This window comes from Lampetra fluviatilis, chromosome 41 (assembly GCF_964198595.1).
Source record: "Lampetra fluviatilis chromosome 41, kcLamFluv1.1, whole genome shotgun sequence".
NCBI classification, from domain to species: Eukaryota; Metazoa; Chordata; class Hyperoartia; order Petromyzontiformes; family Petromyzontidae; genus Lampetra; species Lampetra fluviatilis.
In genome coordinates, this window is record NC_136315.1 from 4,267,209 (window position 1) to 4,293,540 (window position 26,332).

The 26,332-nt window shown below is 49.9% G+C and overlaps 1 protein-coding gene across 2 annotated transcripts; it reads left to right on the forward strand.

The window, feature by feature from the left end:
- The first annotated feature begins 1,432 nt into the window (after positions 1 to 1,432).
- On the forward strand, positions 1,433 to 25,430 carry C41H10orf105 (chromosome 41 C10orf105 homolog). Of its 2 annotated transcripts, none has more exons than XM_078875610.1 (3): positions 1,433 to 1,994; positions 20,475 to 20,643; positions 23,709 to 25,430. In XM_078875610.1, the coding sequence occupies exons 2-3, from the start codon at positions 20,482 to 20,484 to the stop codon at positions 24,087 to 24,089; spliced, it is 543 nt and encodes a 180-aa protein (XP_078731736.1). In that variant the 5' UTR covers positions 1,433 to 1,994; positions 20,475 to 20,481; the 3' UTR covers positions 24,090 to 25,430. The 2 variants fall into 2 exon arrangements, with proteins under 2 accessions (XP_078731736.1, XP_078731737.1); XM_078875611.1 differs by having other exon boundaries at positions 1,433 to 1,656.
- The last annotated feature ends 902 nt before the right edge of the window (positions 25,431 to 26,332 follow it).

A 26,332-nucleotide genomic window follows, 5' to 3' on the forward strand; every position in this document is an offset into this window, starting at 1 on the left:
CCCACCCACCCCTTGTCTCCCAACCCACCCTCCCCGTGTCTCCCCCCACCCACCCTGTCTCCCCCCACCCACCCACCCCGTGTCTCCCCCACCCCGTTCCCCCCACCCCGTCTCCCCCCCACCCTCCCCGTGTCTCCCCCCGTTCCCCCCACCCACCCCGTGTCCCCCCCCCCGTTCACCCCAATCACCCCGTCTCCCCCCACCCTCCCCGTGTCTCCCCCACCCCGTTCCCCCCACCCACCCCGTCTCCCCCCCACCCTCCCCGTGTCTCCCCCCGTTCCCCCCACCCTCCCCGTGTCTCCCCCCCGTTCCCCCCACCCACCCCGTCTCCCCTCCCCCCGTCCCCCCACCCACCCACCCCGTCTCCCCACCCCCCCACCCACCCACCCCGTATCTCCCCACCCCGTTACCCCTACCCACCAACCCCGTGTCTCCCCCCACGCCCCACCAACCCACCCACCCCGTGTCTTTCTACCGCACCCACTCAACCCACCTCATCCCCCCCTCCCCCCGCAGTGAGACTTATTCCTGAACAAATCCCATCATTAACATGCTCCAGATGCGAGTAAGACTCTACCAAGTGGCGGTTGACAGCGGGGGGAGTGGTGTTTGTGTGGGAAGCTGTGGAACATTACTCATTTCATCTGGCACACGTTGGAGACTACGCTAATAGCAATACCCCCTGGTAAACAAGGCAGCGAAACAATGGACATCTTATTTGTCGTCATCATAGTAATCAAATATTGATTTAAGACGGAATGGAGGCGTCTACTGAGACTGAAAGTATCTTGATCAAGACAGACAGGGAACGCACAATGAAGACTAATGTTCCAAACATCTTTTGCATAAATCTGATTAGTGCGAATTGTAAACAACAAGTGTTACAGTGACAAGTTGTGATTACATTGTTCACTCACTATGAAATAACGATACACAGCGATAATGCAGTGCAATAGGTAACACTATCCAGCATGAATTGCTCGTCATTAAATTCGATGTATAATTTTTTCCCGTTAATTTTCTTTCCTTCACATTTAGAAGAATGTTGAAGGTGTCCTTGCGGAGAATCAAATTAAAATAACATTCTCAACCTCCTTTCCTCCCCCGAGTTCTTATAACCTTTGCTCAATACCCCCCATACAAACCTGAATTCTTTATCTGTTAAACCTTCAATGGTGCTGCTTGTTACTGGCCGTTAGGCATTTCGGGCCTTTGGGCCCGTGCTGAGCAACGACGATAAACAACAACAACAACGACGGCTGTGCATTTAAAACAAAACAAACTGACTTAATTAACCCCGTGCCTTCTGCCTTCATGCGATTCACGCCTACGATCTCTCCCCTCCCCCCTCTCTCTCCTCTCCACGTCCACCCCCGTGAGATGGAGGCAAAGTGGCCGTGCCCAGCTGACCCAGACCCAAGTTCTTTTTTTTTTGTGCCGAAGGTTCCATGCGGGACGCGTTCTGACCGGGGGGCACCCAACCCACGCGCACGTCTTCCCCACCACGCTCGTTCCGCTCTCCCCAGACTCGCTCCCCCACCGCCCCATGGCACCCCCCGAGGAATCGTAACTTGACTCTGGCGTAGTCGGGCGGAACGTTTTTGCCGCGCGCGGACTTCGTTTCGCCGCGGAGAGGCGTCTTCAACGAAGGAGGAGGTTTATGTCGATTCTGTTGTCGCGCTGTTAATTATTTATTTAGCATTCGTCTTCCTCTGCCACCGCAAACTCCCCCAACACTTCCCACTCCACCCGCTGGCCGCAGCCGCAACCACCGCCGCTATCACCATCATCATCATCAACACTACCACCATTAACGCAAACACCACGGCATCACCATCATCGCCGCCGTCATCATCATCATCAACCACCGCCTCGACCACATCATCATCACCAGCATCTCATCACCGCCATCGTCTCTAAAACCATCGCCCCTCCCCGTGCAGCTATCACTCAAAATCCCGAGACCGCTGGCTTGTAAGAAGCGTGCGAAGAAGGTAAGATCTTACTTCAATGTGTTCCTATCTCTCGCTCTCTCTCTCTCCTCTCATCTCGCTCTAATCCCCCTTCCTGCAGCATCCACTCCGGCACCCAGGCGCTTCTGTCAAATCCAACGGCGGCAGCATGGAGAAGGTCGCTTCTTCTCTGCTACTGCACCCACTGCCTGGACTCCCCCCCCCCCTTCTCCCCCCGCCGTTCGTGTTTTCGATTCCCCTGCCCCTGTTCAAGTCGAGAATCAAAACCTTCAACTTCTCTTCTGCCTATTACTGTCACTTTTTTCCCGAGAAGAAACAAACAAACCAACAAACCAACAACATATATAGATCATTGTCTACATGATGCACATGCCACTGTGTTTGTAAAGCGTCTCGAGATGAGAGTTGGAATTTAGATGCCATATTAATGAATCCACATTGCGTTGTATGTTGGGCAAACAGTTGTTTGGCCTCTTCAGTCGCCGTTGCCTCCTTCTCGTCTTCGGCACTGTTGAATTAACCCTGTTGAATTAACTTAGCCCTGGACTATTCCAGTCCATGGTTAAGTCGCCCCCCCCTCTCGTCTCCCCCAGCTCTGACTGACCACACGAACTCCTCGTCTTATACTTTGTCTCTGATTTTCACTCTCAGAGGCGGAGCGGACGGCTCGCATTCGGAAGGGATTCGGGTTCAAACGCCGTCTCGCTGGGTTTTGACTCAGACCAATCATCGCTCCCTCCGGGGGTCGTCAAAATGAGTACCACTTTGCGTGGAGTTCAGCAGCCGCCATGCGGAGAGACTCGTCCTCGCCACAGGAATGAGGACTTTCCACCACTCTTTCAGGGCGACAAACTGAATACGAACACCGACTTTGTGCTCATTTGAGCAGGACATCATTTCGACTTCTATTTTCCGGGAATATCGAAGTGAGATTTTCTCCGTATCCTCCTGTCTCCCTTACCACCCTTTCCTCCTCTTCATAAAAATAAATTCCCCGTTGCGTCTGTGACGTCCGTGACCTCCCTCCCTCCCTCTCGTCTTCTCCTCCTGCGCGGCGTTCTCAGACGCGCTCACGTCTCTGCGCTGCCGCGTCAAAACCTCGGTGGTCTTTGCCTGGAAGGATGAAACAAATAATTCAGTTTCATTTGTATATTTATATCCTATACTTTGCATTCCCGTCGTGTGTTGTTGTTGTTGCTGATGTTGTTACATCGTTGGTTATTGTCACGTTCTTACCCGCCCCCTACTCGACATCTGTGCAAAAGAGCTTCATCCCATTCCTCCTGCAGGATAAATAAATATTCTGATCCAGAGGCATGCGGCTTGTCGTCGCATTGTGATGCAGCCGCAGCAGCAGGCTTAGCGAGCACGTGGGAGGGATCCTACGATCCACGGAGCGGATTTGCAGGATACGCAGACCGCTTTGCTGGGTTGTTGTTTTTTCCACGATCGGATACCGGCGGACAATTCAAAAGGCAAAAGCTTTCTTCGGACCGCCGAACACCAAATCGCAATATATATAATGATACGATCATTAAGATGTCAAAGCTAAAGTCTTGCTCTGATCAAATGCGTATGACCAAATCACCCTGATACCAGAAGCTAAGCTGTTTTGAGCCCGGTTAGTAGTTGGATGGGTAGGCCTAACCATCAGGGCTTGCCGGTTGTTGAAGGTTTGGGCTTCGAGGAAGCAAAGATATGGCAGTACAGCAATAGATTATTGAATATATCTGTGCGGAGTTTTGAAAAACGTCCACGTCCCCTCCCCGCCCCCCTCATATATTTGCTGGGTTTCCTCTGTGTGATCCAGTATCCGCTCAAGTAAACCAAATCTATAAATCCTTTTCAAAAAGACGAATTGGCTAAACATCCCATTGCAGCCGAATCCTCGTGGATTTCACTAAACTCACGTGGAATGCCCCATTAGGGTCGTCACTTCTTTCCACTGTAGACCAAACCTGGCACGCATTTCTCAGTCAAGTAGCAGGTCAACCAGCACCGTGCGGTGTCCTGCAACAAGAGTCCAAAGCAAATAAGCGACAACGGATCATGATGGCACAGATCAATTCCTGCCGTGTTCGAACACAGGCGCCACTGCCCGGTCAGCTGGGGACAAACCCCACGGAGGTGGCAAGATAGATCGTGTCAGATCTCAGAAGCTAAGCAGGGTGGAGCCTGATTATTCATATTCTTTGTTTTTTCGGTAAAGTCACGTAGATAAAAAATAAAAATTAATTAAAGTAAAATAAAAATAAAATAAAAATCACGACGTTTCGGAGGCAACACAAGCTTCCGTCTTCAGGTGGAACCGTCACAGCACGATAGCTGTATCAAGTGAGAGAAATTCCAAGAAAACAGTCCTTGTATATATTGATACAGCTATCGTGCTGTGACGGTTCCACCTGAAGACGGAAGCTTGTGTTGTCTCCGAAACGTCGTGATTTTTATTTTATTAGTATTTTACTTTTATTAATTTAAATTTTTTTTACGTGACTTTACCGAAAAACCAAAGAACATGAATCCTTGCAGTCCCGAAAGCTTCAAGCCTGATTATTCCTTGGATAGACGACCATGTGATAAACAGGTGCTGTAGGCTGCTGCTGCTGCTGAGTGATGTCATTAGCAAGCAATAATGCATGAAAATGCATCGCTGTACCCTCATCTTACTGTGCTGCAGCATCTATGCCCACTGCATTCAAAACACATCGTGAGAGTATGGATCCCTGCAGTCACGAAAACTTAAAATCTACATAGTGACGCGCGCAGTGAATTATTGTCACATGAGCCCAAAGACCAACATGGTATCGGGAGGCCTTTATCCATCATTGGATTCATATAAAAGCGATTTACATGTTAGACACAAAGATAAAGATCCCCCGTACAGCCTTAACAGACTGTTGGGGCAAGTGCTGTTAGCGAGCACCTGTGAAAGCCGGAGCGGCACACGAGGTGGTCGGTGGCCAGCACGACGCCCGGGCCGCCTTTGTTTCCTTGTGGCGATGTTTACACACCACTGCACCATGTACTTATTTGAGGCTGAGTAGACCTAAATGAGGCCCAGGGACCGCTTCAGATAATCGTCACTGGTACTAGCCGTGAGCGGGAATCGAACTGGCATCGCCAGGTTCAGTAGCGCAGCGCGCTAACCGCTACACTACCGCTCCCCCCCCACACACACGCAGACACACAGACACACACACACATACGCGCACACACGAGAAGAGCGAAATAACCCACAACGATTTTATTTTGGTGGGGGGCGATTTTTGTTGAAAATGTCTGCGGCGGCGGAGAGGACGTTACCGGCAAAGGTGAACGATTTGGGGGGGGGGGGCGGGAGGCCTTTGCGAGAGAAGGCCTTTGACCCTTCGTGAGTGCAGAGCAAATCTCCCAAGGAGAAGGCTCAATCTGATGGGGCTAACTGCCCGGTCAAAAGGCCGCGCGGTGTATATTGCCGACCCGGGCACAATCGGCCACCTGCATTCTAAATCCCCGAACCTCGCCCTGTCTCTCTCTCTCTCGCCCTCGCTCGCTCGCCACCGATTTAGAGGTCCGTGCCCCTCATCAAAATCACCCCAAATGCACCCGAATCTCGTCACGTGTACGAAGCTAAGCGGTCGTTTTGAGCCTGGTTTACTGCTCGGGATGGCAAACTCCGTGCGGTTGGCAATGCGTCGTCCTCTCGAGCTCCGAGGTGACCGGGGAGAGAGGCGGAAGGGTGAACAACGGACTTTTGAATCTGTGCTAAGATGTCGAGTGTCAACCCCCCCCCTTCCCCATTGCGTTGAATGCCGAGCGTGCTGGAGAGACTCTGTAATGCATCACGTTGGAGGCCGTTGCCTGCAACGTCGCCTGTTGGAAATGTTTCATCCTAGGGGGCCACAGTGTTTCTTGACGAATGTGTCGAGTTCTTTGGACGCAACGGGTTAGTGGATCATGTAGGTTTGTGAAACTCCCAAAACCAGCACGGCTGCGAGTTTGGCCAGACCACTGCAGCTCAGGCAAATGGGATTATAAACTTACTAGCTTTACCACCCGGCTTCGCCCGAGACTTGGATTCTTGTCTTGGATTAACACACGCCCTACGCGGAGGGTGGGTGGTGGGATGCGTGACGTCAGTAGGCACACTGCGTGACGCTGCCGCATGCGGGTGACATCACAGATGTGACGTCACCGCTCACTTGCCGTGCAAAATATATCCATTATTGCGCCCCCCCCCCCCCCCCAAAAATACAAAAGTCTATTTTAATACTTTTTTGCATTGTGTACAATCTGGAAGCTACCCACATGCCACATTTCAAGTTTGTTGCACGTTGGGAAGTATGCTAAACATTTTGAACAGACACACATATTCACAAATTTCCCTTTTATATATTTAGATAAACCCATTTGTGTGGCGCCCTGAGTGTAACTCCCGTGTGTGTCGTGGGATTTCTGTCAAGATTCTCAGATTTCCTCCCGACGTGAAAGCGATCCACCCATCCACGCCCCTGGCCAAACATCCTGATGTAGCAGACTCGGCGAGACTCTCCAGAATAACCAATTAGGGTTCGTGCCCATTCGTAGCCTCACGGTACGTTCATAGAATCACACGTGTGAGAATATTTTGCATTTATCACTCTGCTTTGGTGTATAAAGACTAAAGAGCAAATAACACGGCTTACCCGTGATACACCACCGTGCTAAATGGGGGGAACGGCAACACACTCAACACAAAAAGCAGTTCTAAAGAAACGAGTTTTCAATGCAGATGCTTTAAAAGCGCATGAGCTCCGGTGTCTTCCTAATATCAGAAGGAAGAGCGTTGCAGACGGCTGCAGAAGCGCATCTGAGGGCATGCGATGCGGCGACCGTCTTTGCTTGACGGCGAGCCAAAAGCCAGATGCGAGGATGACGACCGGAGATCACGTGACGATGGTTTAGGTTCCTTGACTTAGATCAGGAAGGGTAGGAGCGGTTGGAGAAACAATGGCTGCGCCGAGATGTGAGCGAGCGATGAGACGGCGACGATGAGGGGAGAGGGGGTAGGAGGAAAGAGGAGAGGGAGAAGAGAGGAGGAAGGAGCGAGCTGCGGGGAAGGAGCAGCTGCAGCGTCTGTTTTCACAGCGGGCGGGGTAGGGTAGAGGTACAGAAGTGGGCGGTGGCCACATAGAAGCCACGTGATCAACCGCGTTATTTATTTACTTTAATCGATGGGGTCCAGCCATCGGACACGGGCGGCGACGCGGCCCAGCAGGAGTGCGTGGTTCGGATCGGTTCCAGCGGGCCGCCCTGGTTAACAGTGCGGTGGCGTGCAATAGCCGGAACAACACGACGCGCCGTCGGTTTCACAGTGGACGTTAAAGATCGCGTGACGTCATTCGCAAGGGGTAGGTCATTGTGTGCCAGCGTCATGGAGCAAAATTGGAGAATTACTCGCAAATTACTAATTTGGGATAATTATTGCTAATTATTATCTCCCCCTGTTCACCCCCCTCCAACTGCTAGAATGTGGCAGGACCCAGTGACTCGACTGGACATGTGTGGAGAAAAATAGCTCATCAGATTCCTACGGTATTAATAAATATTTTGATTTGCGAGAAAAGTGTCAAGAGACTACGTGAAACCTCTTCTTGGTTCTTTCGGTAAAGTCACGTAGGTGAGGACGGCTGCTTGCGTTGTGGCCGAAACGTCGTGGGAATAATTTTATAATGTTTTATTTTTATTATTTTATTATTTCCCTTCTACGTGACTTTACCGAAACAACCAAGAAGATGGAATCCCTGCAGTCACGAAAGCTTTAAATCGAAATTTACGTGAAACCTTATCGTGCAAACAAGATAATAATAATTATAGAGGCCACTAGATTCCCGACGATGTTAGAACAAATCATGTTTTGCATGACATCACCCCGCAGGGGGTAGGAACTCGAGAGGAGCTCTCCGGAGCCTCCCTCCAGCAGACGCCCCTTCAGCCAGCAGTGGAGCGAGCGAGCGACTGCAGGGCTCCAACTTTGCCTGTTCCCTTGGAACAAATTCACAACTATCCTTGTACACAGCTGCGATTTGCATACATGTCCCACGTGGTCCCGCCTGTTTAAATAATTAGAGTCAGCTGCATGTTTAAACCACTTAAGTGATTACATTCACTGAACTTGTAACGACGGCAAACTACAAATACAGGATAACAAGGTCAGGGCCATGAGGTCATCATGCCCAATCACGTTGATGTAAGATAATCTCGCCATCGCTTCCATCCCTCTGCCAGATTATATCGCGACCACCATGACCACCATCACCATACTCTTAGTTCTTTCGGTAAAGTCACGTAGGTAAAAAATGAAATAAAATTAAAAAAAAAATAATAATAAAATAATAACCATCACCACCAGAATCTGGTTTTAGGTCGTCTCTTCCTATTAGTCGTCGACCAATGCCCGTCTCGGTGGCCTGACCTCCTACTCCCCCACCGTGCACACCACGTGTCCCACCCATCACTACTATCCCCTGATTAGATAAGCACACAATACGTCCCCGTAATATATCCGCTTGTCTCTCCACATATAAAACAATGGAAAGTGTTCTATACTCGCTCTATTGTCCTTCCCCCGCACCTGCTATGAGCACGTTTGGCTACGCACGGTGCGAAAGAAGTTCAACGTACAAACATGGCTCACTCTGCAAGACGCGATTTGGCCAAACGTCTTCGGGCAGGACGCTGCTGAGCAATGAGGTTAGAGACTCGGCGAGTCTATCCTGGGTTAAGGGCATCAGCGACGATTTCGTGACCATACGCCGTTGCCGTTCGTCGTGTAAGTATTTATTTATCCCATACGTTATGTCCTTGGCACTCTGTGTTTTCTGACGATACCGCGCGCCTTGAAGCATTGTTTACATTTAAAGGGATGGTTCAAGGGCAAATCTGCGTGTCTTTGTTAATGTAACGGACGAGGTTAGTTGTATTTCAAGCTGAAATGAATTGTTATCAAATGCAGTCTTTATTTAAAATCCAGTCGAGAGTTCTTGAATCATGAACAACCTTTGGCATAATAGCATTACGGCGTTCGCTCATTCTGCTTTCCACGATGTTTGGCTATCCGCGAATGGTATCTGGAACTCTACACGATTGCATCGAGAGAGAGAAAGAAAGCGATGAGATGAAGCGATGCGACAGAATGTGATCAGATAAAGTGATGAGAGATAAAGTTACAAGATTAAGTGACGAGATCAAGTGATGGGAGATAAAGTAATACGATAAAGTAATTAGATTAAGTGGTTATTTACGTATTTATTTATTTAAGGTAACTCATAAAAAGATAGCTTTTCGGAGGCCAACATCGGTACCCGCGAAATGTGATTTTCATGAGCATCTCTGGAACGTATCCCTCGCGAATAACGAGGGAACACTGAAGGGCTGGTCACCCCGTGGTGCCCTTATAAAACTCAACGTTTAACCTACTCACGCCGGCTTGTGCCCGCCCTCACAGTCGGCCATATTTGCGGAATACACCACGCCGCCGTTGACCCTGGCCATTGACCGAGCAACCCAACGTTCCTACCATCTCCCTCCGCAGGAATGTGTTAATACTGGCCGCTCAAAGCCTGCGCAGTGTTAAATTTACATTGGGAACTCCCACCTATAATACAAAGATGTTTGACCAGTGCGGAAGGGAAGGTCAAACTACCGTCGAGAGGGGACTATAGAGCTCCCTCTAGCTGAGCCCCCCCCCCCTTCCACCAGCAGCGACACGAGAGAGCAATTGCAGGGCTGCACCTTCACCTGTACATACACTTCAAAAAGTTCACACCTGCCATTGGAAGACTCGATCTGCACGGCGGTTCAAACTTGATGCGAGGAATTTTCTAAAGCAACACCTACAACCCCCCACCGCCTCCGCAACTTTCTCCGTTCATCCAGCGGTGTGAAACAGGGTCCACCACAGGCGGTTTGACCGGGGCGTGGTTACTGCAAGCAGTCGACCTCCGTGTCCGGCAGCGGCACGGGAGAGGGAGGACTGGGAGGAGGGAGGGAGAGTTAAGGGGTGGATTAGTCAGTTTCTACCAAGGCACCCCGGTGGTGATGAATAATAATGTGGGTTCAATCCCAACCCTGACGCGCCTGCTGCATATTTGGAGTTTGCGTGTTGCTCTTCCCCACTTCCCGTGGATTTTTCTCCGGGTCCTCCGGGTTTTTTCTTCTTTTCCCATCCACGTTGAGAAACACGCGTTTCGAGTGTTTGGCTGCTGCTTGAAATGTCCGCATGATGATGAGCCACTTTGTTGAGCGATCGTTTGTGGCCAGATCGCTTCTGAAAAAGAGCTACATAGCTCAGCGGGCCCTTACCTGGTCAATTAAAATAACACGTAGGCTTTCGCGACCAATATTATTAATAATATAGGTGTTTTGGGTCAGATCGCGTTATTTTTTATAAATGTGTCGTAACTCTCCACCACCCGACATGGCCAAACAGCTTCACCATTCTTGCCCGATGAAGCTGATTGTAATTATCAGCGAAACGTCGTACGACTCAAATTTTTTAATGCTGTTGATTCTCTCTTCAGCACACCGGTGGGCTAAAGAAGTGAATTATTTTGTCCTTTGAAAAACGTGACACATTTTTTACTGTTTGGCCGTGTCGGGTGGTGGAGGGTTACGACACATTTATAAATAACGCGATCTGACCCAAAAACCTTCATTATAAAATAAAATAGTTTAGTGTGGCTGAGGCTGGCGGCGTTGTCCTGCACAGTGAGGAAAATCGGCTCTTGTCCACCCTTGTTCACTATTGTCCACCCGCGGACACCGCAGCCTCGCCACAGATGTAGCCGAGGCTGCAGCGGCTGCTACTCCTGCTGCTGCTCCAAGCTGCGCAGGAATCCCCGCCACCACCGCTAATTGAGCAGAGCCGCGTTTCATTTACGGGGCCGAAATAAACTTTCCTCATTAGGGTTGTGATGCAGCGGTTAATTTAAATTAACCTTTTCACGACGTATCTTTCGCCCCCCCACCCACCACCCACCAACCACCCCCCGACCTTCGATTGCTGCCACCAACAAAGATCCATTCCACTCAACCCTACCCCCTCCGCTTCAACCTTTCCACTCTTACCGTCGCCACCGGCAGCAACGAGAACAACACATGCAGCCACGGGGGGTACAGCGACTACTAAATGATTTTGTAAAGGTTACCTTTCAAATGTTAAATGACTCAAGGTAGCCTATTAATGCATTGAGATTCACACACACACACATGCACACACGTACATACAAAGACGAAGGTCCCCCGTATAGACCTAGACTTTTGCGGCAAGTGCCGTTGGCGAGCACGGCACACGAGGGGGTGTGGTGTGGCCAGCACCGTGTCATGTCGCGTTTGTCTTCCCAGTTCTGATGTTTGCACATCACTGCCTGGTGCAGTACTTAAATTAAGGCTGTATCTTACCTAGGGGTGAGACAGGACAGGTTCGGATAATCACTTGCCACTGATGTTCATCGTCAGCCGGAATCGAACCGGGTTCAAAGTGCGTGAATCACTGCACCACCTATTCCTGTAACACACAGAGGCCCATTTGTATATACACACAAGAAAGTCATAGACCCCCCGTTATAGCCTATAAGAGACTGTTGTGGCAAGTGCTGTTAGCGAGCACCCATGAAGGCCGGAACGGTAAACGAGGGGGGTGGGTGGCCAGCACTAGACCCGGCCGCCTTTGTCTCCTCTCTAGTGGCGATGTTTACGCACCGCATCAGGGACTCATTTGAGGCTGAGTCGACCTAGAGGAGGCCCAGGACCGGTTCAAATAATCGTCACTGATGTTGGCCTTGAGCGGGTGGCCGAATTCGTAGAGCAGCGTGCTAACCATTTCACCACCGCTCCCCTATACAAACACACACACACACAGTTGTTCATGCAGGAATGCCACGGTTATCTGCCTAGAGCCACCGTTAATTAAGCACTTATACGGCTTCACAACTGGATCACGGAAACATAATTAACACTGGCAAATTATAATTGCACCCTAACCAGAGTTGAATTCCACCGCGCTTACTGTGTGTATGAGCGGTGAGTGGTTTAAAGGGTGTGTGTGTGTGTGTATGGGGAGTGGTGGTGCAGTGGTTAACGCAATGTGCCGTGAACCCAGCTCTCCTGGGTTGGATTGCAGGCCACGGATAACGTCAACGGTGAAGCGGTGTCATAACTTGTCACGAGTCTCCCATGGGGTGGTCTCAGCCTTAAATGAATACCTGGTGCAGTGTGCAAGGATCGAAACTCAGCATTGGGGAGACAAATATGGTCTCTGTGGCTTTAGACATTTGCATTTCATGCATGAGGATGCATTAGTGCATGTGTAGTGGGTTCACTGAGAGACACACACGAACTCAGGAGGCAAAACGTTTATTACATGGACCACAACGGGATAACTACATAAACCGGGTCAGGGCAGTCGCCACACTGCCTGGCTCACGATGCCGAGCACGAAGACCAAAGACCCAGGGGAAGACGTGGCACGCAGGACTCCATTCCAGTAGACAGCCCCGACCCAGCCTCGGGACCTTCCTTTTACGCCCCACAGCGTGGCCTGGCTCCGCCCTCGACCACGCCCCTTTCTGGAACCTACCAAAAGGTTCTGGGCCATACTCCACGTGGCCCTTCTGTCACCTTTTTGCCCACATCCTTACCCTGGCCTATCACGTGCCTTTGCCAGCCAACCGGGCTGCTGCATCCTCAGATGCCCCCTCTCTGCCAGCCACCAGCACTACGCCCCCTAGGGACCCGTTCCATGACATTGCATGCCCTGCTGGCAGAGAGGGCTACTACACTTCCAGTTTCCCTCTATATCAGTAACTGGCGTTAGGCGCCATAGTGACCCATTCTATGTCACTACACATGCATACACACACACAACAAGAGCAAAACGCAAACAAGACAAAGATCCCCCGTATAGCCTTTAACAGACTGCTGGGCCGAGTGCTGTCAACAGGCATTTATTAGGGCTGGCATGGTACACGAGGGCGTGGGTGGCCAGCACCACGCCCGGCCGCTTTTGTCTCCCCAGTGCTGATGTTTATACATACCGCGCCAGACGCTGTACTCATTTAAGGCTGAGTAGACGTAGGAGAGGCCAGGGAACAGTTCAAATATTCGTCGCTGCGCACTCACGCAGACACGTGGGCATTGACGCACAGATATGCGCTTCGCAAGTGAACGCCAAAAGATCGTGTGCCGGCATCGTGGTCCAACATTTTTTTTAAACAAAAATTACTTTCACAAATTATTCAGTAAACATAGTAATCATCTCGCCCCACTGAAAAAAAAATTGGCAAGACCTTCCTAAAAAAAAAGTCGTGAGATTCAGTAAAACTTTTCTGGGTTAACAAGCGTCAATAATGATAACGATTGAGTGCATGCATGAACACACATTCACGCAAACTCTCTCACACACACGCGCGTACACACAGCTCCACGCTGAACCCTGACCCCTTCTGTTCACACAACACCGATTCTTGGCGGCCGGCGGGGCAGCAAATTAAATTCCCATCACACGCGGACACACACCGAAAGATAAAGTTCCCACGTATAACTTTAACTAACTTTGGGGGCAAGTGCTGCTAGCGTACACTTTCAGAGGCCGGAACAGCACACGAGGGGGGTGGGTGACGTGCACCGCGCCCGGCCGCCTTTGTATCCCCAGTTGCGATATTTACGCATCGCATCAGGTACTCATTTCAGGCTGAGTAAACCTAGGGGTGGTCCAGGAATGGTTCAGATAATGGTCACTGGCGTTGGCCGTGAGCGGGAATCGAATTCGGCTCGCCCCACGGACACACACAATAAATAGCCTTTACAGACTGTTGGGGCAAGGGCTGTTATTGAGCAGCTATGAAGGCCCGCACGGACGGATGGATAGGCGGGAGCACGAACCACTGCTGGGACACTGCAAAAGTCAAACCACTTTCCCAATCATCGTAATTTTCCGTGCTGCCATTACACATTGAAAACAAAATAGCAATTAAAAATGTAGGATCATTAATCCACCCATGATTAACTGACAAAGTAGTTGTTTTGAATTTAGACAAACGAGATGCATTGTGGTACATTTTAAGAAGTGATGAAGAGGAGCTTTCGACAAATGACTAACGTTTTTGTAAAAAAAATGTTTAATGCGGCCGCTCATAAATCACGCGCAGTGTCGCCCAAAAGAACGGCGTTTGACATTCCGAGCTGAAACACTCCGCGGCGAATGTCCGGAGAGGGTGGCTGCACGCGACGCAAATTGACCGCTGATATGATAAAGGCGCAGGCCTGCAATGGCTCGCTCACGCCACCACCGGCGGAAGTGAGCCTCCACTCCAGAGTGAACTCTGGGTAGAGAACCGCTGTCAGGGCGTCATTTAATTCTACACATTGCACACTGAAAACTAAACCGTAAACTAAACTTTTATTTTACCAATATTGATTTGAAGCTTTCGTGGCTGCAGGAATCCATACTCTTTGGTTCTTTCGGTAAAGTCACGTTGGTTGTAAAATAAATCACGACGTTTCGGGCGCAACACAAGCGTCCGTCATTTATTTTACCAGGCAAGACCCGCTGAGCCACATAGTTCTTTTTCAGAAGCGACCTGGCCACAAATGACAGGTCAACGAAGCGTCTTAATATGTAGGAAATTATAGCAGTCAAATACTCTAAACTGACAGAGATGCAAATACCCACACTTTACCCCACCGCATGCGATCTGCTGGCCAATCGACAAGCTGCACTGTATCTGTTAACACTTCTGAGTACCTGTGGGGAGACCCCATGGGGGGAATTTAGCCTACTCTTCCAGGTGTCTTGGAACAGCTGAAAGTACCCACACTTTATCTCACCGCGCTCAATCGAACGTTCGATTGGCTGTGGTGATCGTGGATTCACATACTGCACTCCTGTGTGGATAGAGGCAGTGGAGGAGAGGGGGGGGAGAATTTTATTTCTGGCCCGGGAGGTGGAGTCGCACTGACACCCTCTGGATTGGCGGTCCAAGACGCGAGCCGTTACTCAACTAAACTTAGAAACTTTTTATTTTATTTTACCAGGTAAGGCCCACTGAGCTATTTTTCAGAAGCTACCTGGCCACAAATGATAGCTCAACGAGGTGGATTATCGCGTGGGAGTTTACCGCACCCACGGCACGCAGTAACGTGCCGACTGCGAATGAAATGACGCATTGCCATTATTAAGAATATAATGGCCACGTTTGAGTTGCTATTTGCTCACAGTGTCACGGGTTGCTCTCCCATGTCATCGAATCAACTTTTTTTCCCATCCCGGATGGCTTTAATAGTATAATGAATCGTGAGGTGGCCCAGGTGGCATGGTGGCTCATCAGGGCCAGGTTGGAGAAACCTGAGGCAACGCCGCTGAGGATCCTGGGTTCGAATCTGGATTTCAGCCGCCTTTGGTCCAAGTGGATTCTTGACTTCTCCTTTCGGTTATTATCCGGTGAAATTAAGTTGACGACGATGATGATGGCTTCTCAAGTGTAGTGATTAGATGGCCGCTGCCTGTTGACAAATAACTGCGCAAATAAAACCCAGTCATAATCAGTTTGGGCTTTGAACTCAACATAGCAACATTGCAGCTCCGAATTGAATGAGAAACATAAATTGACCGACACGCGATAAAACACGTCTCAGTCGCAGGGTGTGTGTGTGTATTGTGTAAGTACTGCCTCTAGATAAGACTCAACTATCTGTGATATCTCCTTCAGCGGGCCGCTGTTCTGGGCCACGCGGGGTGATGATGGTGGGCCGCTGTGCTGAGTTCCAAGTGTCCCGCGTCATCCGATGGCATGACGTGACCCGGCACGATTGGAAAAAAAAAATTGGGACGAAGGGGGGGGGAAAAAGAGAAAAAAAAATAATGCGTCAGCCTCTCTGATGTTGGGGGCAGCCTTCCCAGAGCTCCGTCTCCGGGGAAACCATCACAAGCCGGCACAGTGGAGAGAGAGAAAAAAACCCACCCACTGAACAAAAAGAACAGGGAATTTATAATTTAATTGAAAAGAACCCGCCTCAGTGAGGGTTGGTTCGGTAGACGTTCATGGTTAAGTTCGTAGTTTTTTGCTTATTTTATTTTTTATTAATTTGAACCTATCTACGTGACTTTACCGAAAGACCCAAAGAAGATCATGGTCATAAGGTTAGTGGAATGGCTAGCACGACTGATTTCGTTGGTTAGCTTGTTAGGGCCAGAGTAAGGTGTAGTACTGGTGGCAAGTTGGTTAAAATGCACGCGGTTGGTTGGCCAGATATCACGTGGGGAAGGTTATATTATTGTCTGGTTGGCTGATTGGTTAGGATTATAGACAGTGGGAGATTGAGTGCTTGTGTCTGGTTGGCCAGTTTGTAAGTTATAACGGTCACTGGTAGGCTCGTGCTAGTATCTGATTGGTTGGTTAGCATTATGGTCACTGGTAGGCTCGTGCTAGTATCTGATTGGTTGGTTAGCATTATGGTCACTGGTAGGCTCGTGCTAGTATCTGATTGGTTGGTTAGCATTATGGTCAGTGGTAGGCGAGAGCTAGTATCTGGATGGCTAATTAGCTGGGTCGCGGTGTTGGGCTCACGTAAAATTTGCTGTTGGCATAACAACTGCAACAATTCCAGCTCTAGAAATGAACAAATAAATGAGTAAAAAAGTGTCGTCTTGATTGCCATGCAGCAGCAGGTATTTCTCTGCAGCAGGGATGCATTCGGAGAGTGCATCAGAGGTGACTGGAATGGCTCTAGGAAGTAGTTCTACAATATCCCCTTGCACGGGCCGTTCTCCACCATTGGGCGACGAAGCTGCCGCGCGAGAGATCCCGACGAGCCACTTCGAGCCCAAGCGACGCGAACGTCGATAGCGCGATGGGAATATCCAACGGGAGGGAGAACCATGATGATATTTAGGACGTTTAAAGCTGCACTGCCCGTTGGTGTTGTGACACTGCAGCAGGGTTCGCGCCGCCGTGCGTGGATTTCATTTGGCAGCGTTCCAACAGCAGCAACAAAAGCACTCTCACGGCAAGGAAACACAAAATGGTCAAACATCGACGCCACTGTTACCTCCAGAGGATTCTGCCGAGTTAATGGCAAGACGCTATTGATGGGGGGAGGGTGGAGAGTGGCGATGCTTAGCACGCTGGACCTGCGATCCAGAGTGGAGGGGGGAGTGACGGGCTCGATTCGATCTCCAGGCGCGGCAGTTTGAAGAACAACGAGGACGTTTCTGAAACATCCATCGCCTCTGAATGGGTGACGCGGCAGTGAGTCATTCGGCAGCTCCCCTGATGCCCCCCCCCATCGCCTCTCCCTACCCCCCCCCCCACCACTACGTGTGTGGGAGCCCCACGGGAGAGGGATGACTGAGAGGTGGGAGGGAGGCAGGGGGAGGAGGGGAGGCGGTCAGTGTCTCATTGGAAGCCACTGGAGCTATGCACTTTTAAATAATCTAGACTAGTTTCTTTAAAACTGATGTTTGTGTTCAGTTTGTTGTCCTTACCCCTGAACCTCCGATCAGCAGGGTTGGCTACGTACGGTGCGAAGTGAGTTCAACATCCTACATACTCAGCACTACGCCGTCTGGTGGAGGGTCACATGTGGATGCACCCAACTCTTCCGTGGCATTCTGGCCAGCGTGGAAGAGTAGACCAAGGTCGTCGTACCCATCGAGAGCTCACTCTGGTGAAGGCCCTCCCGCCAGCAGGGAAATGCAGGGCTGCACCTTTATCTCTTCTTGAATTACCAATTTACCAACATTGGTTCATCCTGCTAGGGGTTGTGAGCAATGATTACTTGTACGGCACAAGATAAATGTGTCATAGATCGCTATTAAAGCGGTCATTTTCCATGAACATAGAAACAAAAATAACAAAAAACCACGACGTTTCGACCGCCTGCGTTACGATCGAAACGTCGTCGCTTTTTTTGCTATTTTTAGTTATTTTCCTTGAACCTATCTACGTGACTTTACCGACAGACCCAAACAAAATATGAATTCCTGCGGTCACGAAAGCTTTAGGTCATATCTTTTCTAATTGTATTTCCTTCAATTCACATTTCCGACAAGTGGTGCTTTGCAACAAGCGAGCAATCTGGCGCGCGCGTCCCTCATTCACCGAGTTCGTCGTAGGAGTTTGACCAGGGCTGGCTGAAGCCTTCCTCAACGTGAACATGACACTGGGGGTGAGAGACAAGAGGAGGAGGAGGAGAGTAGGCAGGATTTGTGTGTGTGGGGGGGACTAACGTATGGGAGAGCTATGCATGTTAAACTTCTTTCGCACCGCACGTAGCCAACCGAAGCTGCGCTGAATCTTGGCTAAGTTGGTGGTGGTGGTTGCGGGTGGGGGGAATTTCACGCAGTCAACAAGGCGCGCGTCTTGGTGACACTGGGCTCCGTGGGTCTCAGACGTGAGCCGCGGGTTTAATTGGCTCGCTCAGGAATGGGGGGGGGGGTGCCACGTTCTATGGAAGTCTGCCTCGTTTCCCACCCCCCCCCCCCAGGTCCACCCAGCCGTGAGCTCCAGGTGGTGCCGGGCAGGGCAGCGGCTGATTAGAGGGAATCGTTCCGAGGCACGGAGCACGGGGAATGTATCGGACGTCCCTCCTCCTCCTCTCCGCATTGCGATCGACAGCGAGCGTTTCTGACGTGCCTTGCTTTCAGGGACGCTAATAAGAAAATGGCACATCAAGTTACGAAAATTACTGCGCCGTATAATTGCCATGCCATCATTTATAAAAAAAAAAATAAGTTTTTACAAAAGCATACTTTTGTTCGGATGGTTATCAGAGATTAATCTCGACGTGTATTTTCTTGAGTTTTGTTCTTGCAATTTTTTTTTTATTTCGTAATGAAATTTGTCACGCTGACGAACAAACGAACAAGTCGAACGGGCAACATTAATCACGATACTTAGCAAAACGGAGGAAGCGTCCGTCGTGAATCTTATATCGCACGACGTATCGCGGCAAAACCGAAAATGTAAGATGTAACAAGTAATCAATTCGTAAATTACATTTTATTCTTACGTTCACGGCACACGCATCAAAGTGTGCGTCCATCAGTTGATTACAATGGTCAACAAAAAAAACTTTTTTTTCTGGCCTGGACTTTTGCAGCTGTTTTAGACTAATTTCAGGGTGCTGATTCCAAAATCTGATCTCAGATTTGCTCTATCACATCTCATTTTATGCTATCGTCATACCCCATTTTCATTGATTTTAACCCGAAATTAACTCTGTCACTTATGATTGCAAGTTGTTGCGAGTCAGTGACTGCTTTAGTGTTAAAATATGGTGCTTTATTTTTAGATAGTTTTTTATAATATAATTTTATGTAGATATCCACATTGATTTAATATTTTTCTTCTGCAGTTTTTATTGAAAATGCAATATTTGATATCTAAAAAACCTGATGTGATAGACAAAAACTAATGCCAGATTTGGAATCAGCAACCCAAAATTACCTTAAAACCGTTGGAATACCTCATGCCATAAAAAGTGTGTTATTATCAATAAGAGTCGCACTCCGCAGAACATTGGTTTGGTCATGGGTGGCGTTTGACCATACTTCACCATGCTGGCGTCACTTGCGTTTTTGGCGAAGGGGGGATGTGGACTTAGGGCCGGGATCAGTTATCACTCGCCACTAATGTTAGCCGTGGCCTGGACTCGAACTCAGACGGCCAGTTGCACGGCAAAATGCGCCATCCATCTCTCCGTGACATTTTCTCGTCTCCTGCATCCTTCTTCGAGAAACTTCAAGGTTGCTTAACCCCCATTGCTGCCATGAAATTGCCAGCGTCATCCGCAGCGCATCTGAATTCACAGGCCACAAGCGCCGATCTTTGCAATTGCTTTGACAGCGGCCTGCTCTCTGACCCATAAAGCAACTGCGCGCATTACCACTGCCTTCACACGTGTATATTTTAATTAAAGCTGACCTCTCCGATCTTTTAAAGTGGTTTGCGTAGTGCGGCAAAGGCCGCCACCGCTAAAGCAATTCGTCTCTTGGCCCCCTTCTTACAAGTCCCACGATAATTTCTGTGCAGCGACGTTGCACCTTCGTGCTCCGAGGGCAATCCGCTGATGATGAATCAATGCTTACCCAGTTTGGCGATGGTTATAAAAAGGAAGGCGTGGAATGATAATGATGTTGACGACGACAGTGATATTGTTGGATGATGATCATGTTAATACGTATTCTTGATTGTTGAAGGTGATGCTCATGATGACATTGATTTTAGTGATGATTGTGTTGTTGATTATGTTTATTTTGGAAAATGAGTGATGATGATTTTGTTGATGGTGATGATTTGTATGCCGGTGTTAATGATGTTGATCATCTTGTTGATGATGACGCTGACAATACTAACGATGATGCTGATGTTGATAATGTTGAAGATGATGATTGCCACGTCGCTGTTCATAATGATGTTGCTGCTGCTGATGATGCTGCTGCTGACACATTCACCTTCACTGCCATCTGTGACATAATTGCAGTGCCATCATGAACGCCACAAGCCTGACAGGTCTCGTCCAATCGGATTCCCCGGTCAGTTTGGCGACGCCCACGAGTGTGGGCGATCAGCCAATCCAGGCGAACCCAATGCCCATCATCATCGCCATCGTCTGCATATTCCTTCTCATCGCCACCTTTGTCATCTTCATGGTAACTATTTATCAATTTCACAATGTTTCGGTATTAATGCTTTCCAGACTCAGCATACAATTGTTTGTGCATTCGTTCCGTCCACCTGTCTCTCTCTCTCTGTCCGTTTTTGTTCTGTCCGTCCGTCACGGATGATGTCTTTCTGTCTGTAACGAACTCCAATTAGTACGGTTGGCTACGCACGGCGTGAAAGAAGTTCAACATACACACCTACAGGACTATCCAATATGAAGGAAACTTTACAATAAAGTTGTGTTGCTCTTAGAGACTTACCCCCTTAGAAAGCCGGCCACATCGACCGGCAGTTTTCCGAAAACGCGGCTATGAAAACAAAGTGTTGTAGGATTCGCCTTGTCGCCCCAAGGTGATGATGTCATAATACACCACTCACAAAGACACTGCGCCCTCTCCAACAGAGCTCCGTTATCTCGTCATGGCCTATGGACGTACTCGCACCTGTGCGCTGGGCGCAATCGCTTCCGTTACGATCGCTAACGGCGCACTCCCCAGGCGTAACAGCTACTGGAAAGGTTTTCGAAAGCCGTGCACGTGGCATGATTTTTCTTCCTTAATTTTGTTTTGTTATTTCAGTGGCGCTATCGGCATCGTGTCGTGCAGTGCACAACCCCTGTGTTAGAAAATCATCCACAGACCCACAGACGTTCACAGACATCCGTGGCCTGACATTAACTTAAGTAGGAAAAAACGGGCTTGCTAGAGACCTATAGACTGACATATTAATAGACTTAAGTAGAAAACCGTAGAATTCACTATGACCCGTAGACTTACATAAACGCAGATGCCTATATAGCCTTACATATTACGCACGTCTACATACTTATACTTGCGTAGATACCTATAGGCTTATATAAACTTACACAGAAACAAACAGGCTTACATAAAGGCTCGTAGACCAACATAGAAACCCATGAAGTTATTTAGACACCTATAGGCTAGCACAAAGACCTATCGACTTTTCTTCCTTAGCGACCCATCAACTTACTTAGACTCGTGAAGACTCATCGAACTTGCACAGTCCAGAAGTCTAATGTTCAAGGGAGGCCTGAGTTTAAATGAGTACAGCATGGTATAAACACAAGGGCAGAGCAGTTTACATCGTGGAACAGCTCGCTACGACTGTACGTTGTCAAACAGATTTTTTTTTCTGCAATAATGGAATGTTTTTTTTGCTCACACTCTCTTGCCAACAAAAAAAACCCGTGTGTGGATCCTTTCATTGAAACTGGAATCAGGCCCAGTGAATTCATTCTTTCCCTAATTTTTCCCAAACAAATTTCCACTCCACCAAGAAAAGTACAACTTACATTGGGGCACAAGTCTCGTCGTCCCACATTTAGCCGATGGCTTATTGTACAGAGCGTGTTGGAGCGGAGGCACCAGGGGTGAGCGCGTTCTGCTATTCGGGAGCCGTGAATTTTTCATATTGGTCCACGGCTAACATCGGCGGCGAGTGAGAATCCGAACTGGTCCAGGTCGCTCAGCCCCACACCCCCCCTCCCCACCCATCACGGCACCATCTTCAACCAACCCGAACTGGACCAGCGTGATAACGAATGATACAACACCGCCCCTATGACCAACACGGCGTGGGGGAGGCCTTCACCCAGCAGTGCATCGCCACGGTGCTTTCGACCGGCGTACTAACAGAAACATTCTAACGGATTGAAGTTCTGGGCACAGTAAGGGACATTGCTCCGGGCAGCAATTCGCTTTCGTGTTTCTTCGTCAGCGGGGCGGCGTTCACGATCCATCTGGCGAGTGTTTTGCATTTGGGCTTATGAGCCCCTCCAAAAGCAGGGGCTGTCATATACACATACTGTATATACACATATATATAATTAATTAATGGGACCTAGACGGCACGTGCTGCATCTCTCCCCCCACCCCATTCCACGCGCGTGAAGGATCGATGCGGGTCTCTCCGGCGCAGTCCGCGTATGTTTTGTGTTTGACGTCTAGGCTCTTGTTTTTGTTTTCTTAAAACCCGAGCCGCCCCCATAATTTACATTACCCCCAGATAATGTCCACCGCCTCTCCTCCCTACCGGGGCGGGGGGGGCAACCAGGGAAAAGATGGGTCATCACCCACCGCCACCCCACACGACAACCTTCCCAAATCAATACAACAAGTTGCTTTCATCAACTTCGTTCTCAGCCGGTGGTGGCAGACTCACAGAACCAGTCGACCCTTACCGTTGTGAATCTCCCGCCACCAAGTGGCCTCCCCGCCGACGATTCGCCAGGGTGCTCAAAGCTCCCGACCTCACGAGGCAGACCCACGATCCACCTCCCCACGGTTGGCAACGTCGTCCGCTCACCGTTGATTTTTGGGTCAGGATCGCCGTGCGGGTAGAACGTTTGTGTCGTGCACCCTCCTCCTCCGCCCGACACGGCCGATGAATGAAGTTGTCACGCGATGGACAAACGTGGCCCATGTGTTACTGCTGCAGCAGTAGCAGCAGCAGCGGCGCCACCGTTATGTAGGGAGGCGATCCACACACATTTAACAATATAGTATCAGCCAATTAACCCCATCAACTGGCTGTGTTTGATGGAGGAGGGTTTACAACACACGTTTTATTGATGCGACCTGACAACCCAAACATCAATTATGAATCCTATTGGTGGCAAAAGCCTAGATGGGAAATAATTCGTTTAAGATCAGTCGTTACACGCTATACGTGCCTGATGCTTACCGTCACGTGTGATATAACACAAAGGCTAAGATCCTCCGAACAGCCTCAGCAGACTGTTGGGGCAAGTGCTGCTCACGAGCACCTTATTTGCTTTCTCCCGTACGGCTGCTGATGTTAGATGCAGAGCAACAAACTACAAATTGACACTCACGTGGTCAAGCCCAGACAAACCGCCGTCAGGAGGCAGCGGAAGTAGTTGTACCATCGCTGCGACGTCGCCTGCTTGCTCGCGGATCGTGCATTGCTTCGTCGTGCGTTGCCTCCGGTCTCTTCTGGGTGACCACAGTCGCACACCCGCCGGAGCGAGTTGCGCCTTGGCAACTCACCCTCCGCCCGTTGCCTTCGCCAGGCGCTGTGCCAGCCGTCCGTGCTGGCCGAGTCGAGCCACGTGGGCTCGTCGGGGCGATGCCGTGCCCCCCGCGGCTGCTCGAGCACCGCGGGGCCGGGCTGCGCCCCTATGCCCTGCGAGCCTGGGGACGCCAGCGAGCCGCAGCTCACCGTGTGGAAGCGCCTCGGCTCCCTGCGAGCGTCCGTGGCCGGCAGCTTCCGCCGGGTTCGTGTGCGCACCGCCGCCAACCACGGCGCCACCGCTCACGGGGCCACCGCCGCCGCCCATGGGGCCACCGCCGCTCACGGTGCGGCCGCCGCCCATGGAGTGACCCGCGCCCCCAACGCGTCCGCCGTCAAGGAGCCGCTGGATTTCACGATGAAAGAACTGGCCACGCTTTAAAAAAAAAAAAAACGGGGTCCCGCTCGTGAGCGATCGCGCGCAATCGAGTTGCGCGCGCAATTGATCGCTTAAGTGTTGGCCCCGCTTGGCAGGAAGGACTGGAGAGATTGATGTGGTTGTTGGTGGTGGTTGTTGGTGGCTGGTGGCTTGGTTGATGGGGGCACAACGGAGCAGCTGTTGCGAGTGCCACATGTCGTCATGCGTAGAACGTGCATCTTCTGACTTTGGTTTTCAGGGGAGGTGCTAAAGATCAAGGAAAGCAAAAGTGCAGGGCCCCAGGAAGCTCAAGGGGGTCCGGCTTCGTGTATGGAATTATTGGTGCATTAAATATCATCTCAATTCAAAACGCAATAAAAGTAAGAAGCTAATTAGGTTTTCATGAAAAAGACCAATTCATCTCTCTCTCATCTCTATACGTGTTATGTCATCTCACTCACATCTATATACCGTGCGATCCATCGCACTGGAGATTGTATGCATTGAAAGGGAGGGCTCCTGTTATTATTTATGCTTTGAGGTTCCCAGTGGGCCTGCATCATGTCCGGTGGTAGTAGTCGGGGTTTAATTTCTCACGTCATATTTTCCGCTGTCGGGGCTGGGAGGGGGGGGGGGGGCAATTTTCTGGAGCTCAGCCCTGGACAGTTCCGGCTTCAATTAATCCCTGGTGGTAGAGCTGTAGTCAACCCAGGTCACAATATCTGCCAGCCAGGATATCTTCACGATCACGTGCTCTTGACCCACAGACTCCGGCATGACCTGGCAATGCCGTTACCGATCTCTCTCCGTTCAAGTCGTGGTATGCGCCGCACGAGCCTGATGATTGTTAAAAGTTTCGTGCGTGATTTCGAAAAAAAATTAAGGGAGACATATTGTGTGTGTGTCCAATGTTAGGGGAGCGGTAGTGCAATGGTTATCAATGGTTAGCTCACCACCCAAGTTGGAATCCCACACACGACCAATAACAGTTGCGAATATCTTAACCGGTTCTGGACTTGCCCTTGCTCAGGTGGTCGGGCGTGGTGTTGGCCACTCGCCCCCTCGTATGCCATGCCGGGCTTCAAAGGTGCTCGCTAACAGCACTTTAGGGGCCATCCATTTAGTAGGTACGCATATAAGGGGGGAGGGGGGGGGTAACCCAAATGCGTACGCTTGTGTATGGGGGGTCTACTGATAATGTACGCATAGGAAACGGGGGGGGCAGGTGAAGCCTCGATAATAATGTGTCTACCATTGGGCCTTCAAATGAGTTTGATAGTCCGGCGGTGGACTTATCTGTTTGCTTAAACACGTTAATATTATTCATACTTGATCGTTTCTGCGTGAATTAAATATCGGCCGTTCTAGACGATTCGGGGGGAGGGGGGTGCGTCAGGCGTACGTACGCAGGTGGGGGAGGGGGGCGTAAAAAGTCCGCGTGCGTACAGGGAGGGGGGGGGAGGGGTCAAATTCTGACAGATGTTTGCTTACCTACTCAATGGATGGCTCTCTTACCCCAACAGTTCTGTTTAAGGACATAGGGGGGTATATGTGTCAGCGTCCTCCCTTATGCAGAGTCATTATTCAGATTAGCTTGAATCTGTCACATGACAACAAAGATAAAACAAAGATCCCCCGTATAGCCTTAACAGACTGTAGGGGCAAGTGCTGTTAGCGAGCACCTATGAAGGCCGGCACGGCACACGAGGGGGTGGGTGGCCAACACCACGCTCGGCCGCCTTTGTCTCCCCAGTGGCGATGTTTACACTCCGCACCAGGTACTCATTTGAGGCTGAGGCGACCTAGGGGAGGCCCAGGACCGTTTTAGATAATCGTCACTGATGTTGGCCGTGAGTAGGAATCGAACCCGGGTCGCCAGGTTTGTAGCGCAGCGCGCTAACCGCTACACTACCGCTCCCCATATGTCACATGACGCACACACACGCACACGCACGCACACACACACACAAAGAGCTGTCTTAATTTGAATTGGCGTCAATACATCACATCATACCAGACGAACGTATGAAATGCAATGAGACTGGCAGATTGAGAGGTGTGAGTCGAGGTGTGATGGGGTTTTTTTTTGTTGCAGATTATATTTATGCCAAACAGATCTGTTTAAAAATTCCTCCATTGCCATTTTTTCAGATATGTGCGCAACGTAAATTATTCGTTCAACATCGGTTCTTGGGCCGAAGAAAGGGGCAAAAGCGCGACGTTTTTTTGTTCTATTTCTATTTGTCTCATTTGTAAAAGGATCAGCC

Bases quoted from the DNA above. Each gene is read 5' to 3' on its own strand.
- C41H10orf105 (XM_078875610.1), top strand. From the start codon at position 20,482: ATGAACGCCACAAGCCTGACAGGTCTCGTCCAATCGGATTCCCCGGTC. The intron at 20,644-23,708 runs GTAACTATTTAT...TGCCTTCGCCAG, and splicing joins CCACCTTTGTCATCTTCATG to GCGCTGTGCCAGCCGTCCGT.